The sequence below is a fragment of the Vombatus ursinus genome, unplaced genomic scaffold (genome assembly GCF_900497805.2).
Source record: "Vombatus ursinus unplaced genomic scaffold, bare-nosed wombat genome assembly UNPS02005459.1, whole genome shotgun sequence".
Lineage (NCBI taxonomy): Eukaryota > Metazoa > Chordata > Mammalia > Diprotodontia > Vombatidae > Vombatus > Vombatus ursinus.
This window is the reverse complement of record NW_020945237.1, coordinates 2,681,518-2,697,109: the sequence shown is the minus strand read 5'-3', so window position 1 is coordinate 2,697,109 and position 15,592 is coordinate 2,681,518. Positions and strand designations below refer to the sequence as shown.

Here is a 15,592-nt window from a genome sequence, read left to right as displayed (position 1 = left end):
CCTTTTGTCCCTGCCAATGTCATTGTGAGCTCGGGAAACTCCTTGGGGTTTATCTACTAAGTCTTAGAAGGATCACTACCTGACTAGTTAGAAGAAATTCCTACACCAAGAATGCTACCCCTTGATAAAGTCATTCATGTAAGGGTCCTTACATAGTATCAAAGAAAAGACAGAAAAAGAAAGAAATCTGAGATTAATGAATACATTTCTCACCATAAACTTTGCATATATGCCCCATCAGTGGGCAAACAGGATTCTTTTATCAGAAAGAATAGTGCATAAGTTTTAATTCTGAAAGCCAGGTACATGTCACAGGCATATATAACAAAATAAGATTACAGTTAGAAATGTGAATGTTTATGAGTAACTATATATGCATTGGCAAATGGAGAGGAAATTATTTCATTAAGCCTTTGGAAAGCTTTTTCACTGCGTAGCGGAAAAAGGTCCTGGGTCCAAATCTGCTCTGCTATTTACTAACTGTGAGACCCTGGGCAAGTCACTCTATGGGCATGTTTGCTCATCCTAAGAAGGTTGGTCCCTTCCAACTCGATATCCTATGACCCCAAGATGGGAAACTCTTTTGATAGTGATGATTGTTCTGAATTGTTCTTTCTGTGAACAAGGGCTGGCCAGTAATGGATACAATCTGGAACTGATTTCCTTCTTTTTGTGGGCACTGTGGGGAGTTAAGTTACATTTCCATCATCATCGTCATCACCACCACCACCACCACCACCACCATCATCATCCCAACGAGAGTTTATATAAAACAAAACTATTTATCTCGTTTGATCCTTACAACCACTCTGTGAAGAAAGTACTCTGGGTATCATTATCTCCATTTTACTGGTTAGAAAACTGAGGCCCAGGGAGGTTGTAATTTGCCCAGGGGCACACAAATAGTAACTAAGGTAAGATAAGTCTTTAATAAACTCATTAATTGGCACTCAGCTATTAAACTACCTTTTAAATGTAAAAAATTGAATATGATAATGGCAATTTTAACAATTAGACAATATAAAGAATGCCGTGAAATTTGATTCCGTGACTGACATCAGGGTATATTATGATGTCAGATTTTGTGTTAGACAACATTTTTCTTCTTAAAAAAAAAAAGCCTCACCATTCCTCTTTGGTCTTGGGTCACTACCAAATTAGAATTTTCCTTCTGATCTAAGCCACCCCAAGAATCCTCCTGCTGTTCAATTCAATTCAATTCAATTCAACAAGCATTATTTTAAGGCTAGGGATATAAATATAAAAACAACATGTACCATATGTTAAAAAACAAAACAATTAGCTTTTACACATACCAAGTATGTACAAAATGATTGGGGGTATAGGTAGCATTTATATAGTACTTTAAAGTTGGAAAAGCCCTTTATAAACATTTTCTCATTATATCTTCACAACTCTGGCAAGTAGGTGTTATTATTCTTCCCATTTTACAGAGGAGGAAACCCAAGGCAGAGAAGGGTTTAACTGATTTGCCCACAGTCCCACAGATATCTGAGATTGGATTTTAGTTCACCTTCTTGACACTCTAACTATTGGGCTACCTTGCTGCTTAGGGGGAAGCTACCACCCGGGAGGATCAAGGTAGGTTTCCTGTAGAAGGTAGCCCTTCAACTGAACTTTGAAGGAAATGAAGAGATTGTGTGAGTCAGTGGTGGGGAGGGAGTCTATTCCAGGTATGGAAGGAGTCTTGTACAATTGCTCTTCTAAAACTGCTAAGATGGGCAGAAGCGGTACTGAAATCGGGGGCTATTTTTCATGTCATCTTCAGGGGGAAAATACAAATTAAGGAAAGCAAAATAAGACTATAATAAGGGTATTTGAACAGGATATATCATGGTTTGAAAGCAGAGATATAAAGGGATTTCCTGACATAGACGAAAAAATGCCAAACCACCAGCAGGATGAGCAGAAGTTTTTCTTGTTCTCCCAAACTTTTTAGAGCACTTGTTCCAAGTCCAGTCCAGCCAATCAGAGGAGAAATCTGGCAACACAAGCAGCCGGAGGCTTTCATTTACAAGGGATCATCGACAATTCTCTCCCAAGTGCTCCAAGAACTTCTGCATTTTCATTGGAATACAAAGACAGTATGCCTTTGCAAGGTTTGCCAATTTGAGCATAAACGCTATCAAAGGTGTAAAAAACAGTTCAATCTGTTGTCTTTGAATCTTGTGCTGCTGAAACATTGAATGCTAAAGTCCAGTGAGAGAGCATATTTTATATGGGGGGCAGGGGTTAATAAGTGAATCTTTATTCCTAAAAATTTAATTTATAGATTTTTGAATAATTATTACTCACCAAAGACCTGGGTTCAAGTCACAGTTACGCCACTAAATACTTGCGTGAGCTTAGGTTAGTTTCTTAATTGATCTGGGGCCTCAGTTTCTTCATTTGAAAAATGAGTTAGTCAAGAGGATCTCTAAGGGTCTTGATTTCATTGGTGCAAGGCATTGCCAGTGAGAAAACTTCCCTCTACCAAGGCAGATCTCCCCACCTTCTGCAGATTATAGCCTGGTGGCACTCAGAGGTCAAGTAACTTATCCAAGGTTACACAGTCAGTATGAGACAGAGTTCGAACCCAGATCTTCCTGACTTTGAGGCTGACTCAGTTTCCTGTATGACACCTTGATTCTCTTTCAACAATTTCAATTTTTTTCTTATCTTTTCCTCTACATGAAAAGCTTAAAAATTTTTCTTAAAAAATGATTTTCCCTAATAATGATATCTATGCAGTTTCATATCCTAATCTATTATATATAGCCTCTCTCCTATTGATCAATCAAAAAACATGTATTAAGTGCCTGCTAAGTGCAGGGCATTGGGCACACAAATTCCAAAACGAGGCAGTCCCTGACCTCAAGGAGCTTCTGTCCTTCTAGATCTTTTAGTTTATCTTTTGTGTCTTGTGTTTCTAATGGAAATTTCTAACAAATGTAGTGGTGATCCTCCCACGTTAAATAGCATTTTTTAAAGTCCAGTTTTCTATAAGATAAATGAGACAGTTAGGTCTTCAATTCTAACCCTAACCCTAACTCCGAGTGCTAGACCTGGAAAGAGGAAAACCTGACTTCATATTTGACTTCAGACACTTACTAGCTAGCTCTGTGACTTTGGGTAAGTCATTTAATCTCTATCGGCCTCAATTTCTTCATCTGTAAAATGGGGATATTAACACATATCTCTCAGGATTGCTGTGAGGATAAAATGAGCTATTTAGAAAGTGCTTTGTAAGTCTTAAAAAGTTATATACACTACAACTGTTATTATCATTATTATTATTAAAAGTGGTTGTTATAAGTTGCTTTTTGGAAGATTAAATACTTAGGAAAACTGTCCATTCAGAGACTATCTGAAATGGAGGTTGAGGGTGTAACTGAATCCAAGGGCTACACTTCATTCATGAGGTATAGTATTGTGTAAGTGCCATACAGGGAAAAGGGTGAAGAAATGAAAGACATATTTATTTATTTACTTTTAAAGTGTTGCAAAATAACCAAGCTGGGTTTTTGTTTTGTTTTGTTTTGATTTGTTTTTGAAGATGAGTTGGCTCCTGAAGAAACTCTGGGGTTGTCACTCTTCCAAGAGGAAATGAGATAGAGATCTGTGCTAGACCACCCAGGTCACTGCCCAGGTGTGTACCCAGGTAATTGAATCACATGTCACAGAGTCACAGCCAAGATACCACCTAAGACCAACAGCAAGGGCATTTGACGACTGGCCATTAGATCTTCTAGGAGTCCCTGTTGGGAGTACCAGTGTGTGAGATTAATCTCTCAGTAATCATGGGCTAGCTGATTAATAAGCCTTCCCTAGGAATTAAACCATGGAACTTGGAGGACCGGATTGCTTTGTCTACACTTCTGACAATCAAGAGTGAATCAAAGCTTAATAGTCCATCTTTATTATATTTGCTTCCAAGTCATGGGGTTTTTTTGGCCTTGAGATTTCATTAGTAAGGAATTGCCTATGTGGAAACTTCCTGCCCAGTTGAAGTTCAGCAACTTACAGTCTTAGAAAGTTGCCAGAGGCACGGGGGCATTGCATGACTTAACCAGCTAATGTGGTAACTATGGTCCATGAGGCAAGACTCAAATTCAGGTGTTTCTAACTTACTCCAAGGCCAGCCCTGCATCCACTGCACTGGAAGTCTTTAAGGTGGGAGCCAAGCTGTAGCCTGACACAAAGGAGGCTCTCACCTGACCCCCTTTACCCCGCCTCCTTTGGGGAAAGGGGATGTGATCAACCAATCAGAAAGTGGGATGATGGGTCACATCCAAACCTTCCTGGGCTATCAAATCTTGGGGTTGATCTCCATTGAAACCTTGCCTACTTTTATCTCCCAATACTGCCCCTTACCTCTTTGTAGGCCCTTCATATAATTATAACTGAATGTCTACCTAGACAGCAACTATAGAGGTGCCATTGGGGAAATTACCCTCCTATACCCCAGTACACTGATTCTCTATGCCACAGATGACCTTGTGGAAAGACTGGAAGCATAACCACTGGGGAGGTGGACTCTGAACTCCCCTCAGACCTAGAGGTGGCATCTTTGAGGTCCTCACCTCGAATATCCAATATGCTGCAGAATCTTGTCCATATTATCTTCACTATAATCCATAATTCTGTTGTCTTCTCTCTGCCCATCCAGATATTACCCTAGCTTAGGTCAAGCACTCATCACCTCTTGTTGGGACTACTGCAATAACCTCCTAATTGGTCTCTCTGTCTCCATTCTCTCCCCTTCTCCAACGGATTCTCCACACAGCTATCAAAAATAATTTTCCTAAAGCACAGGCATGAATCAGTGTACTGAGGGTCACTCCCCTCATTCAATAAGCTCCAGTGGCTTCCTAGTGACTCTAGAATTAAATATTATTTCATCTTTACCTCATCACTTACATTTTCTATTTTGTGTAATTATGCACACAATTATTAGCACAGTAGTATATATTTATAATTTATAAGTGAGTGAATATGCACATATTGGATTACATGCTCAAAGTTGTTTGCTTTTCCTTATAGGGGCTCATCATCAAAAGAGTTTGGAGATCATCGCATCATACCACACTGCCTCTTTCTCAGGCAAACCTGAATCTAAACCATAATCACAAAATCACACAAAATCTGAGTTGCAAAGGACCTCAAAGACCATCTAGTATTCTCATAGCCTAGCACAGTGCCTCGAAAACGAAAAGAACTTAATACATTTCTAATTGAATTGAATTCACTGGGTGAATTGGGGGAGCATCTGGGACAAGAGAAGCCCTCCATTGTTTATCCATGTGTTTCTAGAAACCTATTCAGATATCTTCCCTCCTTCATTCAAAGCCAGTTCCATCTTCTCATTCAGAAACAAGAATGGTTCTGCAATACAGCTATTTACCCTTAATTTGGGCATGTACCTCAATGTGCTCATATACACTGGGCTGTCTCTAAAAGGAACTGTTTATCCATGGTAATTAACCTCCCTGATCTTGACAAAACAATCCATCTTGAGGAAGTTTGGGGGATTTGGGAGAGGTCTGGTAAAACAAGGTACCTGAAATAAGAGAACATGACTAAGATGATGAATGCCATGATGCAATCAAGCCCATAGGAGAATAATATTATGCAAGTCACTTTAATGTAAATATTTTATTACATGGTTAAATAATAGTTTGTTCTTATTTACTCATCTTCATCTGAGAATCTCAAACATCATAATAGCCTTAGAAAGTAATTTCATCAGAATTAAAAAGGGGACATTATTAAAAAAGGAAACTTCCTCTTACATTCCTTTCCCTTCTCCTACTTCCCTTGCCCTTCTCTGTTCTTTCCCCTTCTCTCCTCTCCTCTCCCCTCCCCTCCTCTCTCTCCTCTCCACTCCCCCCCTCTCTTCTTTCTTCTCCTCTCCTCTCTTTTCCTCTTCTCTTCCTCCTCAATCTCTCCCTTAACATTGAGGTTACTATTGGTTATAATAACTGTGCCATAGTTTTCATTTCACAAAATCATAGAATCTGAGAGTTGGAAGGGACCTCAGACACTCTTTAGTCTAACCCTTACCCAAAAGGGCTCCCCACTGCAACCTACCCAATGAATGGTTATCCAGCCTCTGCTTGCAGAGCTCAGTGGAGGAGGAATCCTCCCAAGGCGCTCCATTACCCTTTTGGACAGCTCCAATTTTGGGGAAGTCTTTCCCGACAAAATTGCTTCTTTATCATTTCCATCCTTTGCTTCTGGTGTTGTCTTCCAGGGATGAAACAAAAGAAGTATAACTTTTCCTTGACATGTCAACCCTTAAAATACCTGAAGGCAACTATTATATTCCCCCAGTCTTCTCTTCTCCAAGGTGAACATCCCTAGTTCCCTCATATGATCCTCAGATGATATGAACCCAAGGCCCTTCACCATTCTGGCTGTCTTTCCTCTGGATGCTTTCCAGCTCATCACTGTCTTAAACTGGGGTACCCAGGACTGAACAGAATATTCCAGATAAGATCTGATGAGGGCAGAGTGCAGTGGGGTTATCACCTCCTTACTTCTTACTATTCCTCTCTTAATGCAGTCCAAGAACCCATTCATCTTTTGGGCTAGTACATCACACTGCTGACTCATAACAAGCTTGCAATCCACTAAAACTTCATGTCTTTGCCACCTTATACTTATAAAGTTGATTTCTTGTACCCAACTACAAGACTTTACATTTATCTCTAATGAATTTAATTTTCTTAGATTCAACCCAATGCTCTGGACTGTTAAGATATTTTTGGATGTTGATTCAATCAAACGTTGAGGATCCAATGTTTAAGCTATCCCTCCCAAGTTTATATTATCCACAAATTTGATGAATGTGCCAAATTACTAATAAAATGTTAAGTGGAACAAGGATCTACAGTGCCATGATTGGCTCTTTATCTATGCTTCATGCCCTAGCCCTCCAAACTTTTCACTATTGACGTGGAGGGTGAGAAGGGGAGTAAAGAAATATGCAATTGTTCACTTGTGTAGAGGACCAGCAGGAGAAGGGATCTGTACTTTGCTGCAGGAAGCATGCTGTGGTGTAGCCCAATTTGGAGGCATGAGGCAGGTGGGGAACACACTAAGCTGTAACACAGAGACTTGGAGGATCATAGATTGAGAACTGGAAAAGACCTTATAGGCCAGGTGGTCCAATTCATGCATTTTACAGATGAGGAAATTGGGATATTAGCAATGGTCTCACCTCTCATGAAATCGTTTGTAACCCTACTTTGGAGGCACAAGAATCCCAGAATTCACAGCTTCTCTTCAAAACATCTACACCTGATTTAGAGAGAAATTTGGGGAGGTTGGGAATTCTTGCACCTGAAAAGCAGAGGTACATATGGAAAAATTGTGTCTTAGCAGCACAGGAGAGAATTTGGCTGCAACACCAGCTAACCAGCTCTCATAGGCCACCCCTCCCACATTGCTTGAAGGGTAGGGCATTCTCCCACCCCAAACACTGGTCATGGCCCTTAAACAGCTTGGTGGAAATCCCCAGATTACTCACTCCTTTGGGAGCCCTGTTAAAAGGAAACTAACATTAAGCCACTATCAGTTATTAGAAATTAATCGATGATTATTAATCTATGTTGATGATTGATTTTGGCATAGATTAACATTAGTGAACCATTTAGCAGAGCTTTGAGGAATTTAGAATAAAGAACAAAGTAAATTTTGTTTTGGAGTAGAAAATAATAATACGATTAATAATGACTATACCGATGATGATATCTCACGTTTTGATCACACTTTATGGTTTATAAAATGCTTTCCTTACATCATCTTCCATCACAACATGACTGTAAAAGTATCATCATCTCCATTTTACAAATGGGAAAACTGAGGTTCTATGACGTAGAATGATTTCCCCATAGCCACATGGCTGGTAAGTATGGTAGCTGAGATTCAAAACCAGAAAATTTTTTTTTTCTGGGCCAGAGGGTCTACAACATGGAGGAAAAGGCCTAGATCTGCAATTTTATTGGAATAGGGAACTCCCAAGTGAGGTTGGTACCTGCTTTAAGAGGTTAGTGACTTGTCCACGGTCATACAGATCCTAAAAGAGACTGTCTAGCATTATACTGTGATGACTATCGACATGGACAAAGTCCCGGTTGGGGCCTTAAACAATATAGAAGCTAGAAGGGAGGAGAGGGCATAAAGAAGATACCAAGAGATCCCAAAGACTTCATTGACTCAACTCCTTTGGTCCCTGGTGGTTATGGATAGACATAATTTCATGTAAAGGCCCAGATGGATGGGCCTTTTCTTTAAAGACATTGTCCTGACAAGAAGAATTTTTTTTTTTTGCAAGAAGGAAATGAACACTATAGAACTGGAAATAATAGTAGCAGGATTACTAACTGGAGACTTTAGAAAATAGTTACTGAAAGATGGCTGTAGATAAGGAGACAGCAGACTGACAGAACTTGGCAAAAAGATTTCAGTCTTTTATTTCCTAAAATTATAAGGTAATGGGGTGAATTTACATGGTTGTGCCACTTGGTTAAAATATCACAAAAAAATTTACACAGGAGATCAAAACCCCACAGGTATGTAGGTCTGGCAAGAGGTAGCCTGACATAGCAGCTTTGGAGTCAGAGAAACGGGTGTTCTAGCATACTAACTGTGTAAGCCCTGGCCAAATCACTCACTGTCTCGGTCATGCGGGCAACTCTCAAAGCCTCTAACTTTCAGGTGAGTTACTTGATCTGCATTGGTGAAGGGAGTTTCCACAATGGAAGTTCTTTGTACTGATGAAATAACCATCTGGATCAAAAAATCAAAATAGTCTAGCATAAATATACTATTTCATTTCATAATCAGTGGAGGACTTTATAATTCCATTCCACTCCCTTTTTAGAAAGATTTCAAGGTGACTGGAAGCTGTTCACAGTACAGTCTCAAAACAAGTCCGTGGTCAAAAAAACCCAAATTCCTCCTAGGTTGTCTCCAGAGTCTGCGGTATTTTCACAAATGTTGCCTAGGCCAGCATATTGTTATTTTTCTCTATTTCTGGGAACCCGTGGAGCCTCAAAACATTTCAGTTCTTCACAGGCCAGGGCAGTCCAATGCTGGGCACGACTGGCTTCTTGATATAAACGACTGCCACTCCCGATCCTGGCAGTCTCGGAGGTCTTCAAGAAAAGACCGCCCCAATTTCAAGAGGCTTCAGTCAGATATCGAATTCTTCAATTCCTCTAAAGCAGGGGTTCTTAACCTTTTCTGTGCCCTGGATCCCTTTGGCAGTCTGCTAATGTCTACGAACCCTTTCTCAGAATGATGTTTTTAAATACATAGGATCACAAAAGAAACCAATTATAATGAAATACAGGTATCAAAATTAAAAACAAAACAAAACAACCTTCAAAGACCCCAGGTTAAGAACCTCTGCCCTAAAGAATTAAGGGACAATTTTCGTAGCTTCTGTTTCTGGCTTAATGAAAGGAGGGGGGAAGTAGGAGCCATGGACTTCTTGATTTGCGTCCAAAAAAAAAAAGGGGGGGGGTTTGTGTTTGTTGCTGCTCAGATAATCAGAACCCAGAGAGAACTTTCCCTTCTGGTTCACCAAAAACGAGGCACTGCACGCAGAACAGCCACGTAAGGCCTGCCAAGCCAGGCTCCCAAGTGCAAAGAATGGCCCGAGAATTCGATTCACTGCAAACTTTGACAGACACAAGCTCAAAGCGACGAGCCCCTTCATTCAGAAGCAGCTATTTTGAGGGCCGTTCCCCATTTGCTACGTTGTAACCGCCGTGGAGAGCAGAATTTTTAAACATGAAAATGAAGAAAAGGGAAGAAAAGGAGAGTCTCGCGGTCTGCCAACTCCTATTCATTCTTCCCAACAACATATGGGACCATTCTCCTGCGTGTCCTGGCTCTTTCTCCGGCTAAAGCAAAAGCAATCGAGCCTGTCCCGCCGCAGAGCAAAGCTCACTCTTTGTGCCCGAGCTCGGCTCTTCACCGCACCAACTCTCCCCGACCCCCACTCCTGCCCCCAGCCCCCACCGCTTCGTGCGAGTAGACAGTGGCCAGCTCCTTTTCGCCGGGAAGCGGTTACGGTGATTGGGTGACGGTCCCTTAGCCCACAAGCTCCGCGTCGGTTTCAAGGCTCCTCCCTCCGAGTGAAAGACAGACTCCGGGGCGCCTGGAAACCGGTCGGGGAGAGGGAGAGGGAGCCCAGTTGAGGGATTGACACAAATGGTCAGGCGGCGGCGGCGGAGGCGGAGGCGGAGGCGGAGGCAGAGGTGCGCTCTCGCCGGGGCCCGGGACGCCGGAGCTGCGCCGCCCGCCGAGCGGCAGCGCCCGCCGGACCAGCCGGCACTCGGGGCTCTCCCCGGCTCGCCCCCCGCCGGCGCTTCATGAATCGCCAGTTTCCGCGGCGGCGGCGCCGGCTGCGGGACGCGGAGCGAGCGCGGGACGACGAGGGCAGCGGCCGCCGGCGGGGAGCCGGCAGCAGCTCGGGCGGAGCGGCGCCCGGGACGGGGCCGAGAAAGTATGGCTGAGCGGGGGGCGCCCAGGGCGGCGGCGGCGGCCGGCGGCCGGCGCCGGCAACTTTGCGCGGCTCTCCAGAGGCTGCTGCCGCCGCTGCTGCTGCTGCTGCTGCTGCTGCTGCCGCCGCCGTCGCTGCCGTCGGGGGTCCGCGCGCAGGCGGCCGGGCAAGGGCAGGGGCAGGGGCAGGGGCAGGGGCCGGGCCCCGGGCAGCCGCCGCCGCCGCCTCCCCCGCCGCAGCCGCAGGCGGCCGGGCAGCAGCAGCAGCAGCAGCAGTACCACGGCGAGCGCGGCATCTCCATCCCGGACCACGGCTACTGCCAGCCCATCTCCATCCCGCTGTGCACCGACATCGCCTACAACCAGACCATCATGCCCAACCTGCTGGGCCACACGAACCAGGAGGACGCCGGGCTCGAGGTGCACCAGTTCTACCCGCTGGTGAAGGTGCAGTGCTCGGCCGAGCTCAAGTTCTTCCTGTGCTCCATGTACGCGCCCGTGTGCACCGTCCTGGAGCAGGCGCTGCCGCCCTGCCGCTCGCTGTGCGAGCGGGCCCGCCAGGGCTGCGAGGCGCTCATGAACAAGTTCGGCTTCCAGTGGCCCGACACGCTCCGCTGCGAGAAGTTCCCGGTGCACGGCGCCGGCGAGCTCTGCGTGGGCCAGAACACGTCGGACAAGGGCACCCCGACGCCCTCGCTGCTCCCCGAGTTCTGGACCAGCAACCCCCAGCACGGGGGCGGAGGCGGCGCCGGGGGCCGCGGCGGGGGCGCCGGGGGCGCCGCGTCCCCGGAGCGGGGCAAGTTCTCCTGCCCGCGGGCGCTGAAGGTGCCCTCCTACCTCAACTACCACTTCCTGGGGGAGAAGGACTGTGGCGCCCCTTGCGAGCCCACCAAGGTGTACGGACTCATGTACTTCGGGCCGGAGGAGCTGCGCTTCTCGCGCACCTGGATCGGCATCTGGTCCGTGCTCTGCTGCGCCTCCACGCTCTTCACGGTGCTCACGTACCTGGTGGACATGCGGAGGTTCAGCTACCCGGAGCGGCCCATCATCTTCCTCTCGGGCTGCTACACGGCCGTGGCCGTGGCCTACATCGCCGGCTTCTTGCTGGAGGATCGGGTGGTCTGCAATGAAAAGTTTGCGGAGGATGGGGCCCGCACGGTGGCCCAGGGCACCAAGAAGGAGGGCTGCACCATCCTCTTCATGATGCTCTATTTCTTCAGCATGGCCAGCTCCATATGGTGGGTGATCCTGTCCCTCACCTGGTTCCTGGCAGCGGGGATGAAGTGGGGCCACGAGGCCATCGAGGCCAACTCGCAGTACTTCCACCTGGCGGCCTGGGCGGTGCCAGCCATCAAGACGATCACCATCCTGGCGCTGGGGCAGGTGGATGGAGATATCCTCAGTGGGGTGTGCTTTGTTGGGCTGAACAACGTGGATGCCCTGAGGGGCTTCGTGCTGGCGCCCCTCTTTGTTTATCTCTTCATTGGCACCTCCTTTCTCCTGGCCGGCTTCGTGTCCCTCTTCCGCATCCGCACCATCATGAAGCATGATGGCACCAAGACCGAGAAACTGGAGAAACTCATGGTCCGTATAGGAGTCTTCAGCGTCCTCTACACCGTGCCTGCCACCATCGTCATTGCCTGCTACTTTTACGAGCAAGCCTTCAGAGAACAGTGGGAGCGAAGCTGGGTGGCCCAGAGCTGCAAGAGCTATGCCATCCCTTGCCCTCACCACCAGGGCGGTGGGGGGGCCCCTCCCCACCCACCCATGACCCCTGACTTCACAGTCTTCATGATCAAGTACCTCATGACATTGATTGTGGGTATCACCTCTGGGTTCTGGATCTGGTCGGGCAAGACCCTCAACTCTTGGAGAAAGTTCTATACCAGACTTACCAACAGCAAACAGGGGGAAACCACGGTCTGAGAGAGAAACCTCCATCCCACAGGCACACAACTCCAACAAAAAGCCATTTCCAGTTTCCTCTACTTTCCCAACCCTGAAAAGGTGGCTAGGCTCCATAGGATTCATTCCTCTTGTTTGACTCTGGCTCTTTCCAGCTATGCTTCCTCTCACACACATTTTAAAAAAACAAACAAACAAACCAACCAACCAACAAAAACCACCTTCAGATCTCTAGAACCATCCCTGGAAGCAAGCAAACAAGGGGACTTGACTGCTAGGAGAGATTTGGGATGTACTGATGGACACCTCACTCTCTGGTACCAAGACTTTATGGTTTTATGATTGTAAATAGCCTGTGTAAGATTTTTGTAAGTATATTTGTATTTAAATGATGGAAAATCACATTTTTAATTATTTAGGGATTTTTAACCATTCCCAGATTTTCTTTCTCGGGTGTTGTTTTTTTTTTTCCTCCAAGTATTCCAAAAAGAAAAGGGGGAAAAACCAATTCCCTCTTTCACACAGGTTTTTTCAGAGCCATCTGCTCAGGGTTGAGCAGAGAAGTCTTGATTTTGTTACCATGTCTGACAATTCTCCCCTCCTTTCCCTCTGACCCCTCTCCCCCTTTCTGAAGTGGGGTGGGGGAACTCAGATCTCTTCCAGCCTTCCAAACCTTAAGCTGGGAGCCCTGCCAGGCCCAATTCCACCCTCCCCTGGGGGCAGATTCTGAAGCCTTGTCTTTTTACTTTATAAACCTGAATTTTCTATGTGAACTGTGCTCAAAGCTCGCCAAGGACCTGGCACATGTGGGTGCTGACAATCTTCAGCCTTCCACCACAACCCACCTCTCATTCCCAGGCACTTAACCTGGTTTGAGGGTGAGTAGGATGTAAATTCCAAGCTTGTTTTCCAGTCTACTTTTTCATGGATGAACTCATTTTTTTTTTTCCTGAGTGTATAAAATCTGAAATAGATTTGGCCAACCTCATGGAAAAAAATGTGGTGACTGAGCTTTCAGAAGAGGCATCACACTTTGTGTGGGTTGGAAGAGACTGAAAATGGTGGTTTGAAAATGTTAATTTCAATTGTAGACTCATTCTTGGCAGTCTGCCTCCTGAATTGAGACAGCTTAAGTGTTTATATTTTACTCTTTTGTAAACAAAACAGTTGAGATCACCTGGAAATCTTTATTGGAAAATTGATATTTATTGTCATTATCAGGACAACAAAATATAAAACTTAAGGGGTCTGAGAAAATGGGCTTTCTCACTATGTATTGCTGTAGTCACTTTTTGAAATCAATTTGCAAACCAATTGATAATTAGTCTTATAATGCAGGACTCTTTAAGCAAACAAGCAAAATGCTGTACATTGTTAACCCATTCTTGTTATTAAGAAATTAAGACTGAGGAGTCTTGGTAGGGGGAGGGAGGAGAGACAGTCTGTTCTTCTGATGATTAACCTGAGAAGATTCTGGAGGCTGAGGAGTATAAGTGATTGATGGATTTATTCCCTCAACAAAATAATATTGCATACGATGGGAGAAAAAGGGCCCAGGTTCTGCCACCTTAAAATCATGTGTGTTTCTCCTTCCCCACAGATGGGTACATGCAAAAAAAAAAATACAATCAAGTCATATTTTTTGTGAGTTTGTGTGGAAGGAAAGGAGAAGAAATGCAGCTGTCCCAATAGCATTGTTTTAAACTTTCAGAGTATGTCATAAAGCCTGTACTTAAGATCCTAAATTAATCTGTGGCTGTCATAACCCTAAAATGCAAAGGTTCTTTCTTTTTAAAAAATTTGGTATGCATTTATTCTGTTCACTATCACAAAATCATCTATATTTATAGAGGAATAGAAGTTTATATATATATCAAATACCATATTTTTAATTTCTCAAATAAAAAATTGAGGTTTTGTATAAAATGCTATGGTCTTTGTGCCTCACAGGAATAGAGCTTGTACTGTCTGCTGTCTTTACATTTCATAAGGGTCTCATAAGCCAGTTCCACTGTATGAGGAATTCAGCACAGGGATTCATGAAACAGGTTTGCTACTTCAACATTTAGGCTGGGTTAAATAAATCTGTCTGTCCAAAGAACTATGGTCATCATATTCAGGATCTCCGTTGTGGTGGATATCATTGAACCCAAGAAAAGAGCTGTTTTTATAAAAAGAGGAAAATAGAAGTTTGTAAGGATGTTGTCCACAGAGTTTATGATTTCATTACTGAAAAAAAGCCCCACTATGAAGAGATTTACACGACTTTTTTTAAGCAATTTTGTTTATGTTTCATCAATTTCCTTTGTCATATTTATGAGATTAACTTCTCTCTCCAGTTCTGAATATTCAGAAACCATCAAGGAAATGTAGTTTTAAACATTTTATACTACAATTAGATTTATAAGTTTTTTTAAAAAAAATTAGATGGAAAGCTTTTGAAGCTCCCAAATTTATCTCTTCCAAGGAATCTTTATTGCAGTCTCCCACAGAATTATTTATGTGATTGACTCAAAGAGTTTTTAAGCCTTTTTTTAGTTTAATGTATACATACAGAGGTTACTGAACACTTTATAATATGGACATAAGAACAGATTTATCATCTAAACTATAAACAGAAAAACAGAAGTTTTAAAAACTATAATAGCTTTGTTTGAAAGAAGAAAGAAAAAAACCTGTTACTCTATAGATTCAGTACTTCTTTTGTGACATATTTACATTGTGATGTTTTTGATCAATCACAATGGGTTAAAATGAACATCTATATATTACAATTATGTTTTGGTTATAAAGAAATTGAAACAACTGTTTTTGTTATTCAGCCTTTAGGGAAATTGAAAATATTTTCCCCATTGGGAAAAACAAATATTTATAGCCTAAAATTTTAGGTAGCATTTGTATTGTAATTTACATATACTTCTCCCCCATCCTTGTTAAATTGCTCTAAGTAAATAAAGTAGCTCTTTGAAAAGTCCTTCTGTAAAGACATGGAAAAATCAACAACTCTAAACAATGACAAATTCCCCCAAATAGGTAATTCCAGGAGGCAGTTTCCAAAAATCTGCTTTGAAACCCTGACTTATTTATTTCTGAAAAGTTGCACTGGATTTTACATGAGGAATAAATGTTAGGATGCTACTTAGCCTGAGTGGTAAGGATAGTTTGATAGCTT

General features: G+C 43.7%; 1 protein-coding gene across 1 annotated transcript; it reads left to right on the top strand.

Moving 5' to 3' along the window:
• Nucleotides 1-10,521: 10,521 nt before the first annotated feature.
• Nucleotides 10,522-14,064, top strand: FZD1 (frizzled class receptor 1). Its single transcript, XM_027847982.1, has one exon. The coding sequence runs from the start codon at nucleotides 10,522-10,524 to the stop codon at nucleotides 12,439-12,441; it is 1,920 nt and encodes a 639-aa protein (XP_027703783.1). The 3' UTR covers nucleotides 12,442-14,064.
• Nucleotides 14,065-15,592: the final 1,528 nt, after the last annotated feature.